The sequence below is a fragment of the Impatiens glandulifera genome, chromosome 3 (genome assembly GCF_907164915.1).
Source record: "Impatiens glandulifera chromosome 3, dImpGla2.1, whole genome shotgun sequence".
NCBI classification, from domain to species: domain Eukaryota; kingdom Viridiplantae; phylum Streptophyta; class Magnoliopsida; order Ericales; family Balsaminaceae; genus Impatiens; species Impatiens glandulifera.
In genome coordinates, this window is record NC_061864.1 from 4,190,299 (window position 1) to 4,207,075 (window position 16,777).

The 16,777-nt window shown below is 36.7% G+C and overlaps 1 protein-coding gene across 1 annotated transcript; it reads left to right on the forward strand.

Annotated features, from left to right (window-relative positions):
* The first annotated feature begins 7,892 nt into the window (after positions 1 to 7,892).
* LOC124929533 (cytokinin riboside 5'-monophosphate phosphoribohydrolase LOG1-like) lies at positions 7,893 to 10,086 on the forward strand. Its single transcript, XM_047469921.1, has 8 exons — positions 7,893 to 8,126; positions 8,442 to 8,539; positions 8,621 to 8,651; positions 9,031 to 9,130; positions 9,215 to 9,285; positions 9,374 to 9,517; positions 9,598 to 9,730; positions 9,788 to 10,086. The coding sequence occupies exons 1-7, from the start codon at positions 7,983 to 7,985 to the stop codon at positions 9,685 to 9,687; spliced, it is 678 nt and encodes a 225-aa protein (XP_047325877.1). The 5' UTR covers positions 7,893 to 7,982; the 3' UTR covers positions 9,688 to 9,730; positions 9,788 to 10,086.
* The last annotated feature ends 6,691 nt before the right edge of the window (positions 10,087 to 16,777 follow it).

Genomic DNA, 16,777 nt, shown 5'->3' on the forward strand with positions numbered 1-16,777 from the left:
ATTTAAGAGAAAGAGGACGGCGTCGAAAGCTGTACTTAGTCCCTACGTCGTCCCTCGGCCAAGAAAGAAGACGATTGTTGTCGATCCTATGTCGACTTGTAATGAGCAACTGAGGAAAGAGTTCAGGAAAGAATTTGCGAAAGGGGCTAAATTTAAAGATGTTCAACTCCCAGATGGTGCTGGAGACCTTAAGTTCTTCACTACAATTCTGAGGTTAAATAAGTGGCTAACTGATGTAGAGATGAATGCAGCAATTTGTCTGCTAAGAGCAAGAGCAGTCGCCTACCCTAAGTCGTACCCGGAGGATTTCACCATCTTAGATTGCCAGTTTGGCCCTTTGGTTACTTTATACTATGACGATTTTGTTGCTGACTCGGTTGATCCAGAAAAACCAGAAGGCCATACTTTCTCTGACGTCTTTTACCACTACCACTGGGGTAGAGAAGATAAACATATGCCCGGTTGGAGCAGTGTTGATGTTATTTACTTCCCCCTCAACCTCAACAACCTACACTGGGTACTGTGTGTTATTCGATTGCAAGAATGGAGAATTGATGTTTATGATTGCGATCAGACAATTTTCAATGATGAAGAATTAGGAAAATACATGAAACCCATTTGTGAGATGTTGCCGCCCTTCCTTCATAAAGCAATGTCTGAAGTTGAAATGGCCAGGTATCCTAACATGAAAAATGAAACTTTTAGATTTCATAGAATCCCACACCCTGAAGTACCAAAAGCAGAATGGAGTGGGGACTGTGGCGTTTTTGTATTAATGTATTTAGAGTACCTGACTGCTAAACTTGGTCTAGAAAATTGCATATCAAAGAATATGCAAGTATATAGAGAAAAGTGGGCAGTCAGGTTGTACCACCAGATTTTAGAGCCATGAATATTGTTGTTGTATATTGTTTTGTAAACACTGAATTATTGTTGTAACATGTTTTGTAAACACTGAATTATTGTTGTATATTGTTTTGTAAACACTGAATTATTTCAGTATATTGTTTTGTAAACACTGAATTATTTCACGTGGTTGTAATAGGTATCATAAAATTCACGTGTATTGTAATATAATTCACGTGAATTATATAAACACGTGTATTACGTGTATTGTGTTCTGGAATATCCCAATATAATTCACGTGGTTGTAATATAATTCACGTGTATTGTAATACGCGTGATTCATAACTCACGTGTATTACAATATGACTCACGCGTATTGTAATATTACAATACACGTGAATTACATTACAATACACGTGAATTATGAATCACGCGTATTACAATACAATACACGTGAATTAGCATTGTGCAATATATATGCGTGAGTCACTCACTGTATGGCCAACCTGTATGGAAATATCTGTATACAAATTTCAATCACCATACAATATTCGAAAACCAACAACAATCAATCAGCATACAATATTCGAAAACCAACAACAATAATCAGTATACAATATTCAAAATTGCACAGACAATATTCAAAATTGCACAGACAATATTCATGTTTGTGGCTGAGATGATGGCGGCTGAGATGATGATGCTCTTGCAGCTCTTGCAGTAGAGGGTGCAGGCATTACAGATTTGCATGTTGCCCTGTTGTGACCCTGACCACCACATGAGCTACATCTTCTCGGCACCTTACGAATTTCACCTTGGGATGACCTACGCTTTGTTTGAGGACGCCCTTTCTTAACCTTAACAGGTGGTTTAAGGCACACTCGTTGTTTGATATGTTCTGGAATATCCCAATACTCTTCATGACAAACTGGATATATTGTTTCCGCGTAAGCATTGACCCACATTTCACTTGAGTAATACCTGAAACATAACAATTGAACATGTGAGAAATAAAGTTAGTTAGATAAATTCAATAGCAAATAATCTAAAGTAAACCTTGAGCAGAACTCATAGGCATCCAATCTATGGGTACGTGATGCAGCCAGGGCATGAGTGCAAGGAAGACCAGATACATCAAATACCCTACAACTACAACTCATTCCTCTCAAGTCAACTTTATAATCAGATTCACCGTCATGGACATAAAACTCGAAACGGTTAAGTGGATGAACGTTATATAATCTGGCCTTCTCAGCTTGATCACGTAAGAACTTTTCATAATAAAAAGATAAACGTTCATTGTGATTGGAAGCTTTTTCTCTTCGACTGTTAAACCAATCTTGTAATGTGAATCTTAAATAATCAGCTAAGATTGATATGGGATACTTTCTAGCTTCCCTACTTTGACTATTGAAGCTCTCAGCGTAATTACTTGTCATTTGATTGTATCGTTTACCCGGAAAAAATGCACGACTCCATCTCTCAAACCCAATATCTGCCAAATACATAGCAATACGAGGGTCCTTAGCATTGATCTTGTCAAAATGCTGATTAAACTTCAAGATTGTGTATGCTTGAGAAGCCAAACCAAACTCGGCGTGGCAGTGATCGGTTTTGAATTTGGCCATAATATTCATCTTGATATGATATGTGCACGCACCGTGGTCAGCTTCTGGAAAAACAGCACACAAGGCATTGGCGATGCTTGGGTGTCTATCAGATACAAACACGAGATCATCAACCAATCCAATTGCATCTCTAAGTTTTTGCATGAAATAAGTCCAAGAGTTGTTATTTTCAGAATCAACAACGCCGAATGCAACAGGATAGAGTTGTTCATTCGCATCTAATGCTATCGCCACCAATAGCTGACCTCCAACCTTGTGCTTAAGAAAACTGGCATCGACGCACAATACTGGACGACAACAGTTTTTGAAACCCCTAATTGAGCAGCCTAAGGACATGAACATATACCTGAAATGACCGTGCTCATCCGTCTGGATGTCTGTTATGGTACCCGGATTGTTCTTCTCCAACATGTACAGGTATGATGGCAATTTACCGTAAGAATCTTCTACAGTTCCTCGCACCGCCATTAGGGCCTTTTCTCTAGACCGCCAAGCCTTATTATAAGACAACTTTATTCCATAAGTAGTCTGTATGTCTTCCATTATTTTCTTGGGCATGTGGTCATGGTGATGGTCCATGTACTTGCTCTTCATGCATTCCCCAAACACCCATGCTGGTGCTGGCCTTTGATTCTCTTGCCTCGTCACAATTGAACAGGTATGATCTTTTACGAATTTACGAATCTCAAACATTTCCGAGGAATTTACTCTGACAGCACGCAGTCTCCACTTGCAATTCTTATCCAAACATTTCACAACCCAAAGTTCTTTTTTTGACTTCAACACTTTGAATTCAAAATGATTAGTCATGGCATATTTATATAACCTCAGCTGAAGTTCTTTTTTATTCTCAAACAAAGAACCGACTTCCAATCCGATTCCGGTACTTACTGCCTCATGTAAAGGATTTTCACTACTTGGTATGCTACTAGCAACCCATTCACTGCAGCTTGGTTGAGTACGAACAACAACATTGTTTTGTTGTGTACTAGGAACCCAAGAACCGCTTGGATTTGGATTGGTACTAGGAACCCAATCAGAACTACTAGGTTGGGTAATAGGAACCCAATCATCATCAGCATCATCCCCCACATTCAGACGCAAATGTTCATCTTCAATGTCATTTTCAAAGAAAACCTCACGCTGCATCGGGAAGACGTCGGGGTCATCAATTTCTGGAACAGCTACACTTTCTTGAGTTGGTAGTGACTTCTCTACTAAGGATACACACAATGGAGTGCGGTTGTGGACTGAAACTGCTTCATGTAAAAAGAACTCCACATCCACATCTTTTTTTATATCAGTTATATAAGAAAATTTGGCAATCATGCCAGGAGCATTATACTTGGCTTGAAGCAATAAATCATATCTAGATTTGTCAACATCGGTAGCAGAATAAATTTGATCAACTAATTGGGCATAAGTAGAATTTTGGGGAACAATCATACCGCTGTTTGACTTTGCAGAAAAATGAGTAAGATCGTCCGTAGTTTTCCACTCTCCATCAAAGTAAAGAAGTACAGGTACTTGAGCTGCAATTGAAGTACAAGTCCTTAACCCTCTCTATATTATATTAAAGCTATAATTAAAGTACAACACATACAAGTAAATAGACACCAACTAAATAACATCTTCAAATAAGTATTCAAATTGAACAAACTTTGTTTCTTACAAGACTCTAATGAAATCAAGTCTATCAGTACTAACAAATAATAACATATAACAATTGTTAGGTGTAAATGAACTAACTGAAAGAGAAATATGATTGAGTAAAGACTGTTTATACCAAAACCATATATATACCCAGCTTTATACTCTATCAAGTTCAAAATTTATCATCATTGTTAATAAATAAGCCAAGGTTCAATATATAAGAAACAATCCATAGAAGTACAGGTTAGGGTTTGATGATAAACAATTTCAGATATTATTCTTCCTTTCAATTCAATTCATTTCTTCTATCTGAATCTTTCATCTCTCTTACTCTCTTAGTAATGATAACTAAGAGTGTTTACGTAATCAAATCATTTCAATCATCCACAAATTACCCTTACTTTATTTGAATAGCAATTTAAATATTACATAAACATACCCATTTTGAGAACGAAGATGTGTGGGTAAGCTGCTGCTGCTCGTGGTCGGGTTCTTCAGGGTATCGTGGTGTCGTCGTAGTCGTCCGCTGCTGCTGCTCGTGGTCGAGTTCTTCAGGGGAGGGTCGAGTCGGAGTGGCGAAAGCGAGAGAAGAGAGAAGGGGAAATTAAGGATTCGTGGTTTTGTTATAAATTAGGGCACAGAAATAATATATACGATGAAAGACGTGAATTGTTATTCACGTGTTTCATATAAAACACGTGAATAAACTCACGCGTTTTATTGTGAAATGAATTCACGTGTTTCATCTAAAACACGTGAATAAACTCACGCGTTTTAATGTGAAATGCATTCACGCGTTTCATCTAAAACGCGTGAGTTTATTCACGCGTTTTAGATGAAACACGTGAATAGCAACATTGTTCCTTGTTCCTTGTTGTTTGAGTTATGTGGAGAATATGCGTGAATAACAACATTGTTCCTTGTTGTTTGAGTTATGTGGCGAATAACAACATTGTTCCTTGTTGTTTGATTATACACAATACGCGTGAGTTATGAGGATAAGTTATGATATTGTTAACATAAGTAATAAAGCATAAATAGAAGAATATTCAGTAATATAAACCACCATAAATCATAAATATCCAAATTAAGTATTGTTATAAACCATAAATATCATAAATATCAAAAATAAGCCATAAATAGAAGAAGAACAGTAAGTCTAAACAACTCCAAATTAAGTAAGCAAATGCTGCAAATCACAAGCAGCAACAGATTGAAGCAACTTTGTATGAGGAACAACATGTTCATCCAATATGCTTGACAAAGCAGCCGCTGTCTCAAAAAGCCAATTGTCGGGGAGAACATCAAAATCCTTTTCTTCAATTGATCGATACCTGCTGTCTATCTCGAAGTATACTATTATAGTTTTCGCATCCCTTGGCTCAGCAAATGGATAATCTGGATTATCCGATTCTTTAATAGTACCACCTCCAGCAACTATTAACTCAATGAGATCCTGTTTGTAAAGTGTGTTGAAATTCCCTACAAATATAAAAATGTAACCGTCGAACAGTTTCGAACGCTGAAAAACCAACAAAGAAGATAATTTCAGTTATCATGCAAAAAAAGAAAAAGTACAGATAGGAGGAATAATACCAAACTCACATTATTCAACAACAGAAGTCTGCCTTTTCTAGGACCACCTTGGGCTCCATGATTATCATGTTTAACCTCATAAGGTTCCTCATCAACACAGTTTTCTGTTTCCAATGATGATTTTATCCCTAAACAAATGTGTATGAAAATAATTTTTAATCTAATTTAACAGACATATGTATGAAAATAATCTTGTTAACAGAGACTCACAATCAATAGTAAGGACCCATTTCCCGTTCAGAATTGCCTTCAATACTTTTTGAGTTCGGCCGCATGCACCATTGGGATCAGTGTAAGCAATAACATGAGTTACATCTTCTCTCCACTTCGGAGACACCCTTGCACCAAAAGTGCGAGCAAATTCAACTATCAACAACTGTGTAAAACAATAATATAATGGTTATTACATACAAAACTAGTTAATATGGACATAGTAGAGAGAATAGAACATACATTATTTTCAGGTGATAATTGATTGGGACATAAGGTCATAACAGTGTTTGTTGCCTGCATATTATAAAAAAAAAGAGTTGAACGAACTGAGAAAACAATTTTATTAAAATCCATTTTAATACATACCATTTTGTTGAACGAACTGAGAAAACCAGACGGCAGCTCCTGATCTAAATACTACAATATCCATCATTATAAACAGCAGAATATACATCAATAGCTAACCATACAATATTCATGTAATTGAAAATCAACAATCAATCAGTATATATAGGAAAACCAAACCTTAAACCCTAAATACAACAATATCCATGAATATGAATGGCAGAATATACATCGAAACCTAACCCTAAACATAAATACTATAATATCTATCAATATAAATGGCAAAATATACATCAAAACCTAACCATAAACCTAAATACATCAATATCCATTATAAACAGCATAATATACATCAAAACCAAACCCTAAACCTAAATACATCCATATAAATGGCAGAATATACATCGACACCTAACCCTAAACCCAAATACTTCGATATACATAGGAAACGGCATAATATACATCAAAACCAAACCTTTACCCCTAAATACACCAATATCCATGAATATAAACGGTAAATATACATCAAAACCTAACCCTAAACCTAAATACTTCGATATACATAGGAAACGGCATAATATACATCAAAACCAATCCTTTAACCCTAAATACATCCATATCCATGAATATAAACGGTAAATATACATCAAAACCTAAGTCTAAACCCTAAGCCCTAAACTGACCTGATGATGTTGAAGAACGATGATGTTGGAAGGATCTCGATGATGTTGAGGAACGATGATGTTGAGGAACGATGATGTTGAGGAACGATGATCTTGATGGATGTGGGAATGGAAAGTCGGCCGCAGTCGGAGTGGGAGGGAGAATCGGGGTGGTTTTGTTTTTAATTAGGGCAGAAAAGTAATATATAGGACTAAAGACGCGATTTACCATGGACGCGATTTAATCTGAATCGCGTGAGTTCATCACCGCGATTTAGATTAAATCGCGTGCATGGTAAATCGCGTACATTTAAAAACGCGAATTACCAATCACGCGTTTCATCTAAATCGCGGTGATGAACTCACGCGATTTAGATTAAATCGCGTGATTGGTAATTCGCGTCTTTGAGCGTAAGAAATGGCGCCGAAGGGGTATTTCCGACATTTCGCGGGGCAAAAGGGCCCTTTTTGCCAACTTTAGTAGGCGGGGGCCCTTTTTGGAATTTCCCCTGTTATGGGGGCCATTTCATCAAATTTCCCAATACAAGATAACCACTGTTTTGATACATGGGTTTGACCCAAATTAATATAAACGGTTGGATCGAATCCCAGACATTAACGTAGGTGGTGCCCCACGATTTTAAAGGTTTGACCATAAATAATAAACTGGTTGCATTGAGAGAATTAGAGTATAACTTATAAAAATGTAACAATTAATTTGAATTACCCAAAATATATAGGGGGGGTATAAACGTGAGGTGCATATATATTTTAAACCCCCAATTGCTAGTTCACGGGTGAATATGTGGCGAGATATTGCCAGATATGATTAAACAATTGGACCTTCCATTCTTCAGGATCATATAAAGATGGATCAACCAACGGACCTTTCTCTTCATTATTCTCCTCCTAGCTCAATCTCTCTCTCTCTATATATATATATCCCTTTTAGATTGATTGATAATAATAATAATAATTATTATCTCCAAAGGCAAAGGAGCTGGACAGAATTTAAAGGTTTAATCATTTCCCCCTAATAATGGAAAACAACCTCAACCAACAACAACAACAACTCCTTTCAACCGTCAAATCAAGATTCAAGCGTATCTGTGTCTTCTGCGGGAGCAGCCCCGGCCGAAACCCAACTTACCAACTTGCTGCGACTCAGCTTGGAACTGAATTGGTACTCTCTCTCTCTCTCTCACTACATATCAACTCTGTTCAAGAACAGAACAGAACAGAGTCGACTCAATCATCAACCCATTCCAAGATTGAATATTTTGTTAATTGCTTTTATGATTCATAGAGGATGGATGATGATTGATTGATTATCAGCCTATACTATTATTAATACTAGTTAATAATTAGTATACTAAGAAGAAAAAACATGCTTCTTTTTCTTCTTTAATCTGGTATGAGAGAAGAACATATATATATATATATATATATATATATATAAATATGCTAGCCAACTGAATTGGGAATTCAAATTTGACAGGTTGAGAGGAACATAGACTTGGTTTATGGTGGAGGAAGCATCGGTTTGATGGGTCTGGTTTCTCAAGCAGTATTTGATGGCGGTCGCCACGTCTTAGGGTATAATATGTTATGTTCTTTAATATTTAACTCTATGTAAATTTTGAACTTTTACTTATCTTCCCATATTTTTAATTTTAGGGTAATTCCAAGAACACTCATGCCGAGAGAGGTACAGAAATCCATGTTTTTTTTTTATATTTTATTTTAAATTAAATTAAAGAATATTTTATTGGGATTCGATTTTCAATTAATAAATTTAGAACCGCATAGACCATGTATATTCTCTCTCTCTCTCTCTCTCGACTTCCATAGATCATTGGGTCGGTCGTAGGAGAATCAAAACCACCCAGAAAAATGTCAGGTCTAGGTCTGATGAGATAAGAAGATAAGATAGGATCAGAACTTTTGTTATATATTAATAGAGAGATGAAAATTAATATCTATATTAATTAATTATTTAATTAATTGATCATTAGTTTGATTATATATATATATATATATATATATATGTATGGGGGTGTTTGGTCTTTATATATTAATGCATGCAGATCACCGGAGAGACGGTCGGAGAAGTTAGAGCCGTTTCAGGCATGCACCAAAGGAAGGCCGAAATGGCTCGTCAAGCCGATGCTTTTATTGCTTTGCCAGGTTTCATTTGTTAATCAAGTCTTGTTTGTTTGGATCATTAATTTAATTAATTAATTAATTATTAATATTGATTTCAATTTACAGGTGGTTATGGAACACTAGAAGAACTTCTCGAAGTTATTACTTGGGCTCAACTTGGAATCCACGATAAGCCGGTATATATATAACTAATTAGAAACTAATTATTATTTTTTTCAAATAATTAATTAATTAATTAAATTAAATAAAATGAAATGATTGTAGGTGGGGTTATTGAATGTGGATGGTTACTACAACTCTCTCTTGTCCTTCATAGACAATGCCGTTGATGAAGGCTTCATCACTCCATCTGCCCGCCACATCATTGTCTCTGCCCATACTGCCCGTGAACTCATTTCCAAGCTTGAGGTGACTAATTATTATTTAATTTAATTTATTTGAATTAAGTATTAATTAATTATTAACCATCGATCCTTAATTGTATGTAGGATTACGTTCCCATGCATAGCTCTCCCCTCAGTTGGGAGTTAGAGCAGCATATCGGCTACAGTACCAGGTCAGATATTATAGGCCGTTGATCTCGATCGATCAATTCCATCACAGCCGCAGATCTTAACTGCCTTCCTGCCTGCCTGCCTGCCTAGAGGAGGACAACAACAACAAGTATAGTACGTACGTACGTAGTAATCTAGACTTGAGCTGCACTGGATCCATTATTTAATTAATTATGACGTCGTACGCGACTAATTAATTAATTAATTAATTAATTAAGGAAAACAGGGCATATATACATATTATTATTATTGTTTACTTTACATTATATATTGTCAAACACTTAAATTGATGTTCATGAATGTATAGCTAGCTAGCTAGATAGGACTTGCATTTTTATTTTATAAAGTTGTGTATTATTATTATTATTATTAATCACATGCGTGAATCTTACTTTTATTAACAAATTAATTAAGGTACTCCAATTTAATTGTGTCACACTATTTCTGTCTAAATGATTCAACATCGTATCATGTCATATATAGTTTTAGTCCACCACGTGAGATGAACACGAGTCATTTTGGATCTTTCTTTGTCTCAACTCCCAAGAGGGAAAAATCTAATTTTTTATTCTTAAATAAAAATTATTTTAGTTGTTTTCTGCTGCCTCTGTCTGCCCCCCGTTTCCCACCACCAACTGATTTTATTCTTTTTCTAATTTAAAAAGAAACAATGAAAGAAGGAAAAAACACACACACACTTACAAGAAATATGCCGCAATAAATGGAGTCTTATTTTCTTTGCTTCCGCGTTACATTATTATTATTATTATAAGAATGATTTTTTCATGTAACTCAAGTCATAACAATATTGTCTAAAATATCACAAGTTTCAAGTTCTATTCTTGTCTTCAGTTAAAGCGGAGACTAAAATTCAATAAATAAAAAGAACAATCTTCGACATGTAAAGGAATATGATCATATTATTATTGAGAAAACAATTTTCAATTTATATATTTACTAATGTTCCAAATAAAATGGTGAAAACCTAACCAAATATAAGTTATCGACACAATTTACAGCACCTCAATGCAAAGTCATACATGAACAAAAGTTAGTCGAACTCAACATGATTGAATTAAAAAAAAAATGAAAATAGTTAAAAGCATGTAAAATTAATAATAACAGTTCTATTCAACACGGTTCCGAATGGAAGTGTTAAACAACAAAACTCTTCATCGGTATCAACAACAGAAATTAACCACAAGAGTTAATTTATTTGTAGTTACTTTACTTGAGTATATCAAAGGTCGCATTGATTAATGTGTATATTTATTGATCATTATATTATGTATTTAATCATGTATTGTAACCACACATTCTTATCAAGGAAAATAGCCAAAACTTATTTACGGCTAAAATAATTCTATCTATATTTTATTTCTTTCTTGGTATCAGAGCATCTCTTGGACTACTCCTTTCTTTTTCGATCCTATGGCTGATTCAAACAAAAATCAGTTGTTTCCTAACTTTCTTCAATCGATCTCTGTTAAACTTGATCAGCACAACTTTGTAATCTGGAAAAGTCAAGTTATACCGGTTCTTAAAGGCAACCGTCTTTTCCGATTTGTTACTGAATCCCACCCAGCCCCCTGTGCAACGATTACTTCTGTACAGGACGATGAAACTGTTGTTGACGATGACGAAGAGAAACCCACCGTCGTCGCAAATCCTGAGTTTGAAGCATGGGAGGAGAAAGATCAGCGAATCATAAGTTGGCTCCTCTCTACCTTATCAGATTCCATTCTTGCTCAAGTTGTTGGCGACGCATGTGAGACCTCTTCGCGTCTTTGGGCTACACTTGAAAGAATGTTCGCAACACAATCTAGAGCTCGTTTGGTTCAGTTGCGACTACAACTCCAGACTCAGAAGAAAGGTAATAAATCAATGAATGAATACCTTCAATCTATAAAATCTATAGCAGATTCGCTTGCAGCAATTGGTGAGAGAGTTTCTGAACTCGATTTGTTCACTCATACCTTGAGTGGCCTTGGACCAGAATACGAGGCCTTAGTGGTTGCTGTAACCACCCGTTTCGAACCGGTGAGTGTCGAGGAACTCACTGGACTTCTGCTCAACCACGAACAACGGCTAGAACTGGCACATTCTGTTGCCAACAATGCCTCAGCCAATATTACTTTCGGACGACATAAAGGAGGTGGAAGAAACTCTCGCGGGAATCCATCGCCGCGAGGAAGGGGATCAAATTCAGGATCCTCTGAATATTATATGGCTAAAAATTCTTATGTCAATGGACCTGAGTCCGAGTCCGGTGGATGCTGGAGCGGGACGCCTTTATATAGGTCCAACAATAACATAAATAATAATTCGAGTCGAGTTGGATCGAATTATGGGCCCAATAATCTTCAATTTGGAAACAATTTATTTTCTCGTGACGGGAACCGTCGTAGAAATAATAATGGTGGTAATCAACGTCCGAAATGTACCAATTGTGATCGAATTGGACATTCATCGGATAATTGTCGCTCTCACCAACAATGTCAACTTTGTAATGGTATTGGACATCTTGTCAATACTTGTCGGCGTAGGTTTGATCATAACTTTCAACCTTCGGCTCCGCCTGCAGCTATGATGGCCAGCCCATCAGTGATCTCAGATCCTGCTTGGTATCCAGACTCGGGTGCTACTGATCATATTACGGCTGACTTAGAAAATCACCAAACTCACTCGGCATATCAAGGTACTAAACGGATTTCAGTTGGTAACGGTAACCCTCTATCCATATCTCACATTGGCAATTCTATTATTAATAGTGGAAATCAAACTCTACATCTACGAAATATTTTGCATGTTCCACAAATTGTCAAGAATTTGATGAGTGTTGCTCGATTTACCGCTGATAATAATGTATTCTTTGAATTTCATCCTTCTTACTGTTTGGTAAAGGATCGCTCTACGAAGATGGAAGTTCTTCGAGGCAGACTTAAAGACGGGTTATACTATATTTCTCCATCAACAATCCCTAAACATGCTCTTACAACCTCTCGAGCTTCAACGTCTACTTGGCATCATCGTTTTGGACACCCTTGTGCTGCCACCACATCTTATGTTATTTCTCATTTTCAGTTACCTATGTTAGGAAACAAAAACTTTAATGTTTGTGAAGCATGCCAGATTGGAAAAGCTCACAAATTACCTTTTCCAATTTCTATATCAAAAACTTTTGCTCCACTTGATTTAATTCATTCTGATGTTTGGGGACCGGCTCCCGTTTTCTCTACAAATGGTTTTCGTTATATGGTTATTTTTGTTGATGACTATAGTCGGTATACGTGGTTATACCCACTTCAAAAGAAATCGGATGTGTTATCTATATTTGTGAAATTTAAGGCACTTGTTGAAAACCAATTCAACCGGAGTATAAAAATGCTTCAGACTGATTGGGGTGGAGAATATCGTAATCTTGGCTCATTGACAGAACTTCATGGTATACAGCATCGACTCTCGTGCCCATATACGAGCGAACAAAATGGAGTTGCTGAACGAAAATTACGGCATATCACTGAGATTAGCCTCACCTTAAGGGCACATGCATCAGTACCTCCTCAATATTGGGATGATGCGTCTCTCACTGCAATATATCTTATCAACCGACAACCATCACCTTCTCTAGATCATCGCTCTCCATATGAAATATTATTTCGGTGTGTGCCTGACTATATTTCTTTGAAGACTTTTGGGTGTGCTTGTTACCCTCTTATAAGACCCTACAACCAATACAAGATGGATTTTCGGTCCACCCGATGTATTTTTCTTGGGTATAGCTCGGTTCACAAAGGCTATAAATGACTCCACCTACCAACCGGTCGTATATACATCTCTCGACATGTTACCTTCAATGAACAAATATTTCCCTTTTCTACAATATCACCTTCGGCACCTACTCACACAACCCAACAACCATCGTTATCTATCCTCACATATTCTGTTCCATCTACAACCTCAACCGTTATTACTACACAACCTACCACACCTACCACACCTACCACATCTATCCCTCCTAATAATCCAATTAATCCAATCACTACCCCACCTCAATCTTTTTCTAACTCATCTACTCCCCACATTGGTTGAATCCACACCTATTCCTAGAAATCCTCTTCCTCGTACTTCACCTGTTCGTGCCCCTACATGCTCCATTCATCCCATGGTCACTCGAGCCAAAAACCGGATTCATTCCTTAAATATTAACTTTGCCTTTAGTGTTGAACCTACATGTGTTTCATCGGCTAATAAAGACCCTGCTTGGAGGGTTGCCATGACATCTGAGTATAATTCACTACTACATAACAACACATGGACTCTTGTTCCGCGAACTCAGGCTCGCAATGTGGTTGGATGCAAATGGGTTTTTAAACTTAAACGGAAAATTGATGGGTCAATTGAACGACACAAAGCACGACTTGTTGCAAAAGGTTTTCATCAACAATCTGGAATTGATTATGAGGAAACCTTTAGTCCGGTTGTCAAACCAACTACTATACGAACCATTCTCTCACTCGCTGTTACACGACAGTGGCCTATCCACCAACTTGATGTGAGTAATGCTTTTCTTCATGGCACATTACTTGAAGAAGTTTATATGGCTCAACCGCCTGGATTTATACATCCTGATTTTCCACATCATGTATGTCGTCTACAAAAGGCCATTTATGGACTAAAGCAAGCCCCGCGTACTTGGCACTCCACATTATGTAGGGCTTTATTATCCATTGGCTTTATTGAATCCAAATCCGATACATCGCTTTTTATTTATCACAAAGGCGATATTTTGGCTTATCTACTAGTTTATGTGGATGATATTATATTTACGGGAAACTCTTCACCCCATCTTATGTCTACGATATCTAAATTGTGTAAACTATTTCCTATTAAAGACATGGGTGATATTCATTATTTTCTTGGAGTTGAAGCTACTCGAACTCCCACCGGTTTGTTTCTTAGTCAAGTTAATTATATTTCCACAATCCTTAAGAGAGCTAATATGGTGGATGCAAAGCCACTTCACACTCCTGTTGCCACTGGGTCTTCTCTTTCCAAACATGATGGTGAACCCTTGAGTGACCCACTTCTCTATCGAAGCATTGTTGGCGCTCTTCAATATCTTACTCTCACACGTCCTGAGCTCGCCTTTGCAGTTAATCGAGCGTGTCAGTTTATGCACTCTCCCACCACTACTCATTGGGCAGCTGTAAAACGAATATTACGTTATCTTCGACATACACCGTATCATGGATTACAAATTCGGTCATCGTCACAACTTTCTCTTACAGCATATTCTGATGCTGATTGGGCCGGATGTCCTGATGATCGTCGATCCACCACTGGCTATTGTGTATTTCTTGGAGACAATCTCATTTCCTGGAATTCCAAAAAGCAACAGGTTGTTGCTCGTTCTAGTACAGAGTCTGAATATCGTGCCTTGGCTCATGCTACTGCTGAACTTTGTTGGCTCCAATCTCTTCTAGGAGAACTTCACGTCACTCTGAATCGTCCTCCTATTCTATGGTGTGACAACATTGGTGCTGCATTTCTCTCTGCAAACCCTGTCTTTCATGCTCGTACCAAACACATTGAGATTGATTTTCATTTTGTTCGTGAACGTGTTGCTCGTAAGACACTTATCATTCAATACATATCAACTCGTGATCAGATTGCAGATATCCTTACTAAAGGTCTTTCATCTAAATGCTTTTCACTTTTTCGTGACAAGCTCACAGTCTGTGCCACACCGTTTCGCTTGCGGGAGGATGTTAAACAACAAAACTCTTCATCGGTATCAACAACAGAAATTAACCACAAGAGTTAATTTATCTGTAGTTACTTTACTTGAGTATATCAAAGGTCGCATTGATTAATGTATGTATATTTATTGATCATTATATTATGTATTTAATCATGTATTGTAACCACACATTCTTATCAAGGAAAATAGCCAAAACTTATTTACGGCTAAAATAATTCTATCTATATTTTATTTCTTTCTGGAAGTTATTACAGATATATCCTCCTGTTAACTACGGCTAGCCATAGCCAACGACTTGAATAAATAATTTATCGGGATTCTTCATATGGAAGGAGAAAATCTTCTTGAGTTCATGAACAGCTAGCCCTGATTTCGAAACCGTGATGATCCCTTCCCTCCTCTTTGGAAGATTGATGGGTCATTTATACATTGTGTTATCACGGCTATCACAAACTTGACAGTGGATCATGGAATGCCTCCAGTTTCTGATTTTTAAGAACGGACTCTGGGATTCAACAACCATCGACACAAACGCGATGAAGATTTCTCACGTGAAACTATCTTGGAAAAAAATGAAGAATGCGGTATAAAGAATTGCACAGCATCCTGTGACTGTTTCCCGTAATGAGTGGATCTTTGATGAAAATGAGATCAAGAAGTTGTTGTCAAGCAAAATTGAGTTGGATAAGATGATCGGTGACCTGGAGCAAAACTTGACTATATGAGACTTCGAATGATTTTAAAGATAAGTTAGATAACTTTGCACGTACAAATTGCAGGTTATTGCATCGACTTGGTACACTCAATTAGGCAAAGTGAAAATGGAGAATTTGATGGAGGATGTGTAAGAATTTAGATGATTATGATGATAATAAGGATGATAATGCTAACAAGGATGATCATAATCCAATATTATTCAGGTTGTTTTATCAAATAATTACATTTGTTTATATAAGAGTTTCCCATAATGAGTGAATAAACGAGAGAATTTGAGTGAGGGAATAAGAAGGAGAATTTGGGTGAAGGGATAAGAGAATGATTTTTCAACCAATGAGGTTATGTTAAGTTATTTTTTCTCTTATTCTCTCCCCAAATTCCCGGGTTCAAATTTGCTGCTCCAAAGGACATGTTCTGTACTTTCACAAAAATTAATTCTTTTATAAAATAAGTCAAAAATAATGAAAAAAAAAAGAATGAAAAGTCCACCTATTTCCTAAAATGTTACAAAATGAAACATAAATTTTGACACTCTACATTTAATTTCCAAATTTCTTCTCTATCAGTACCCCTATATAGTAGGAAAGAAAATTGTTCCCAAAAATGGGAAAGTAACATGTTTTAAAGATGAGA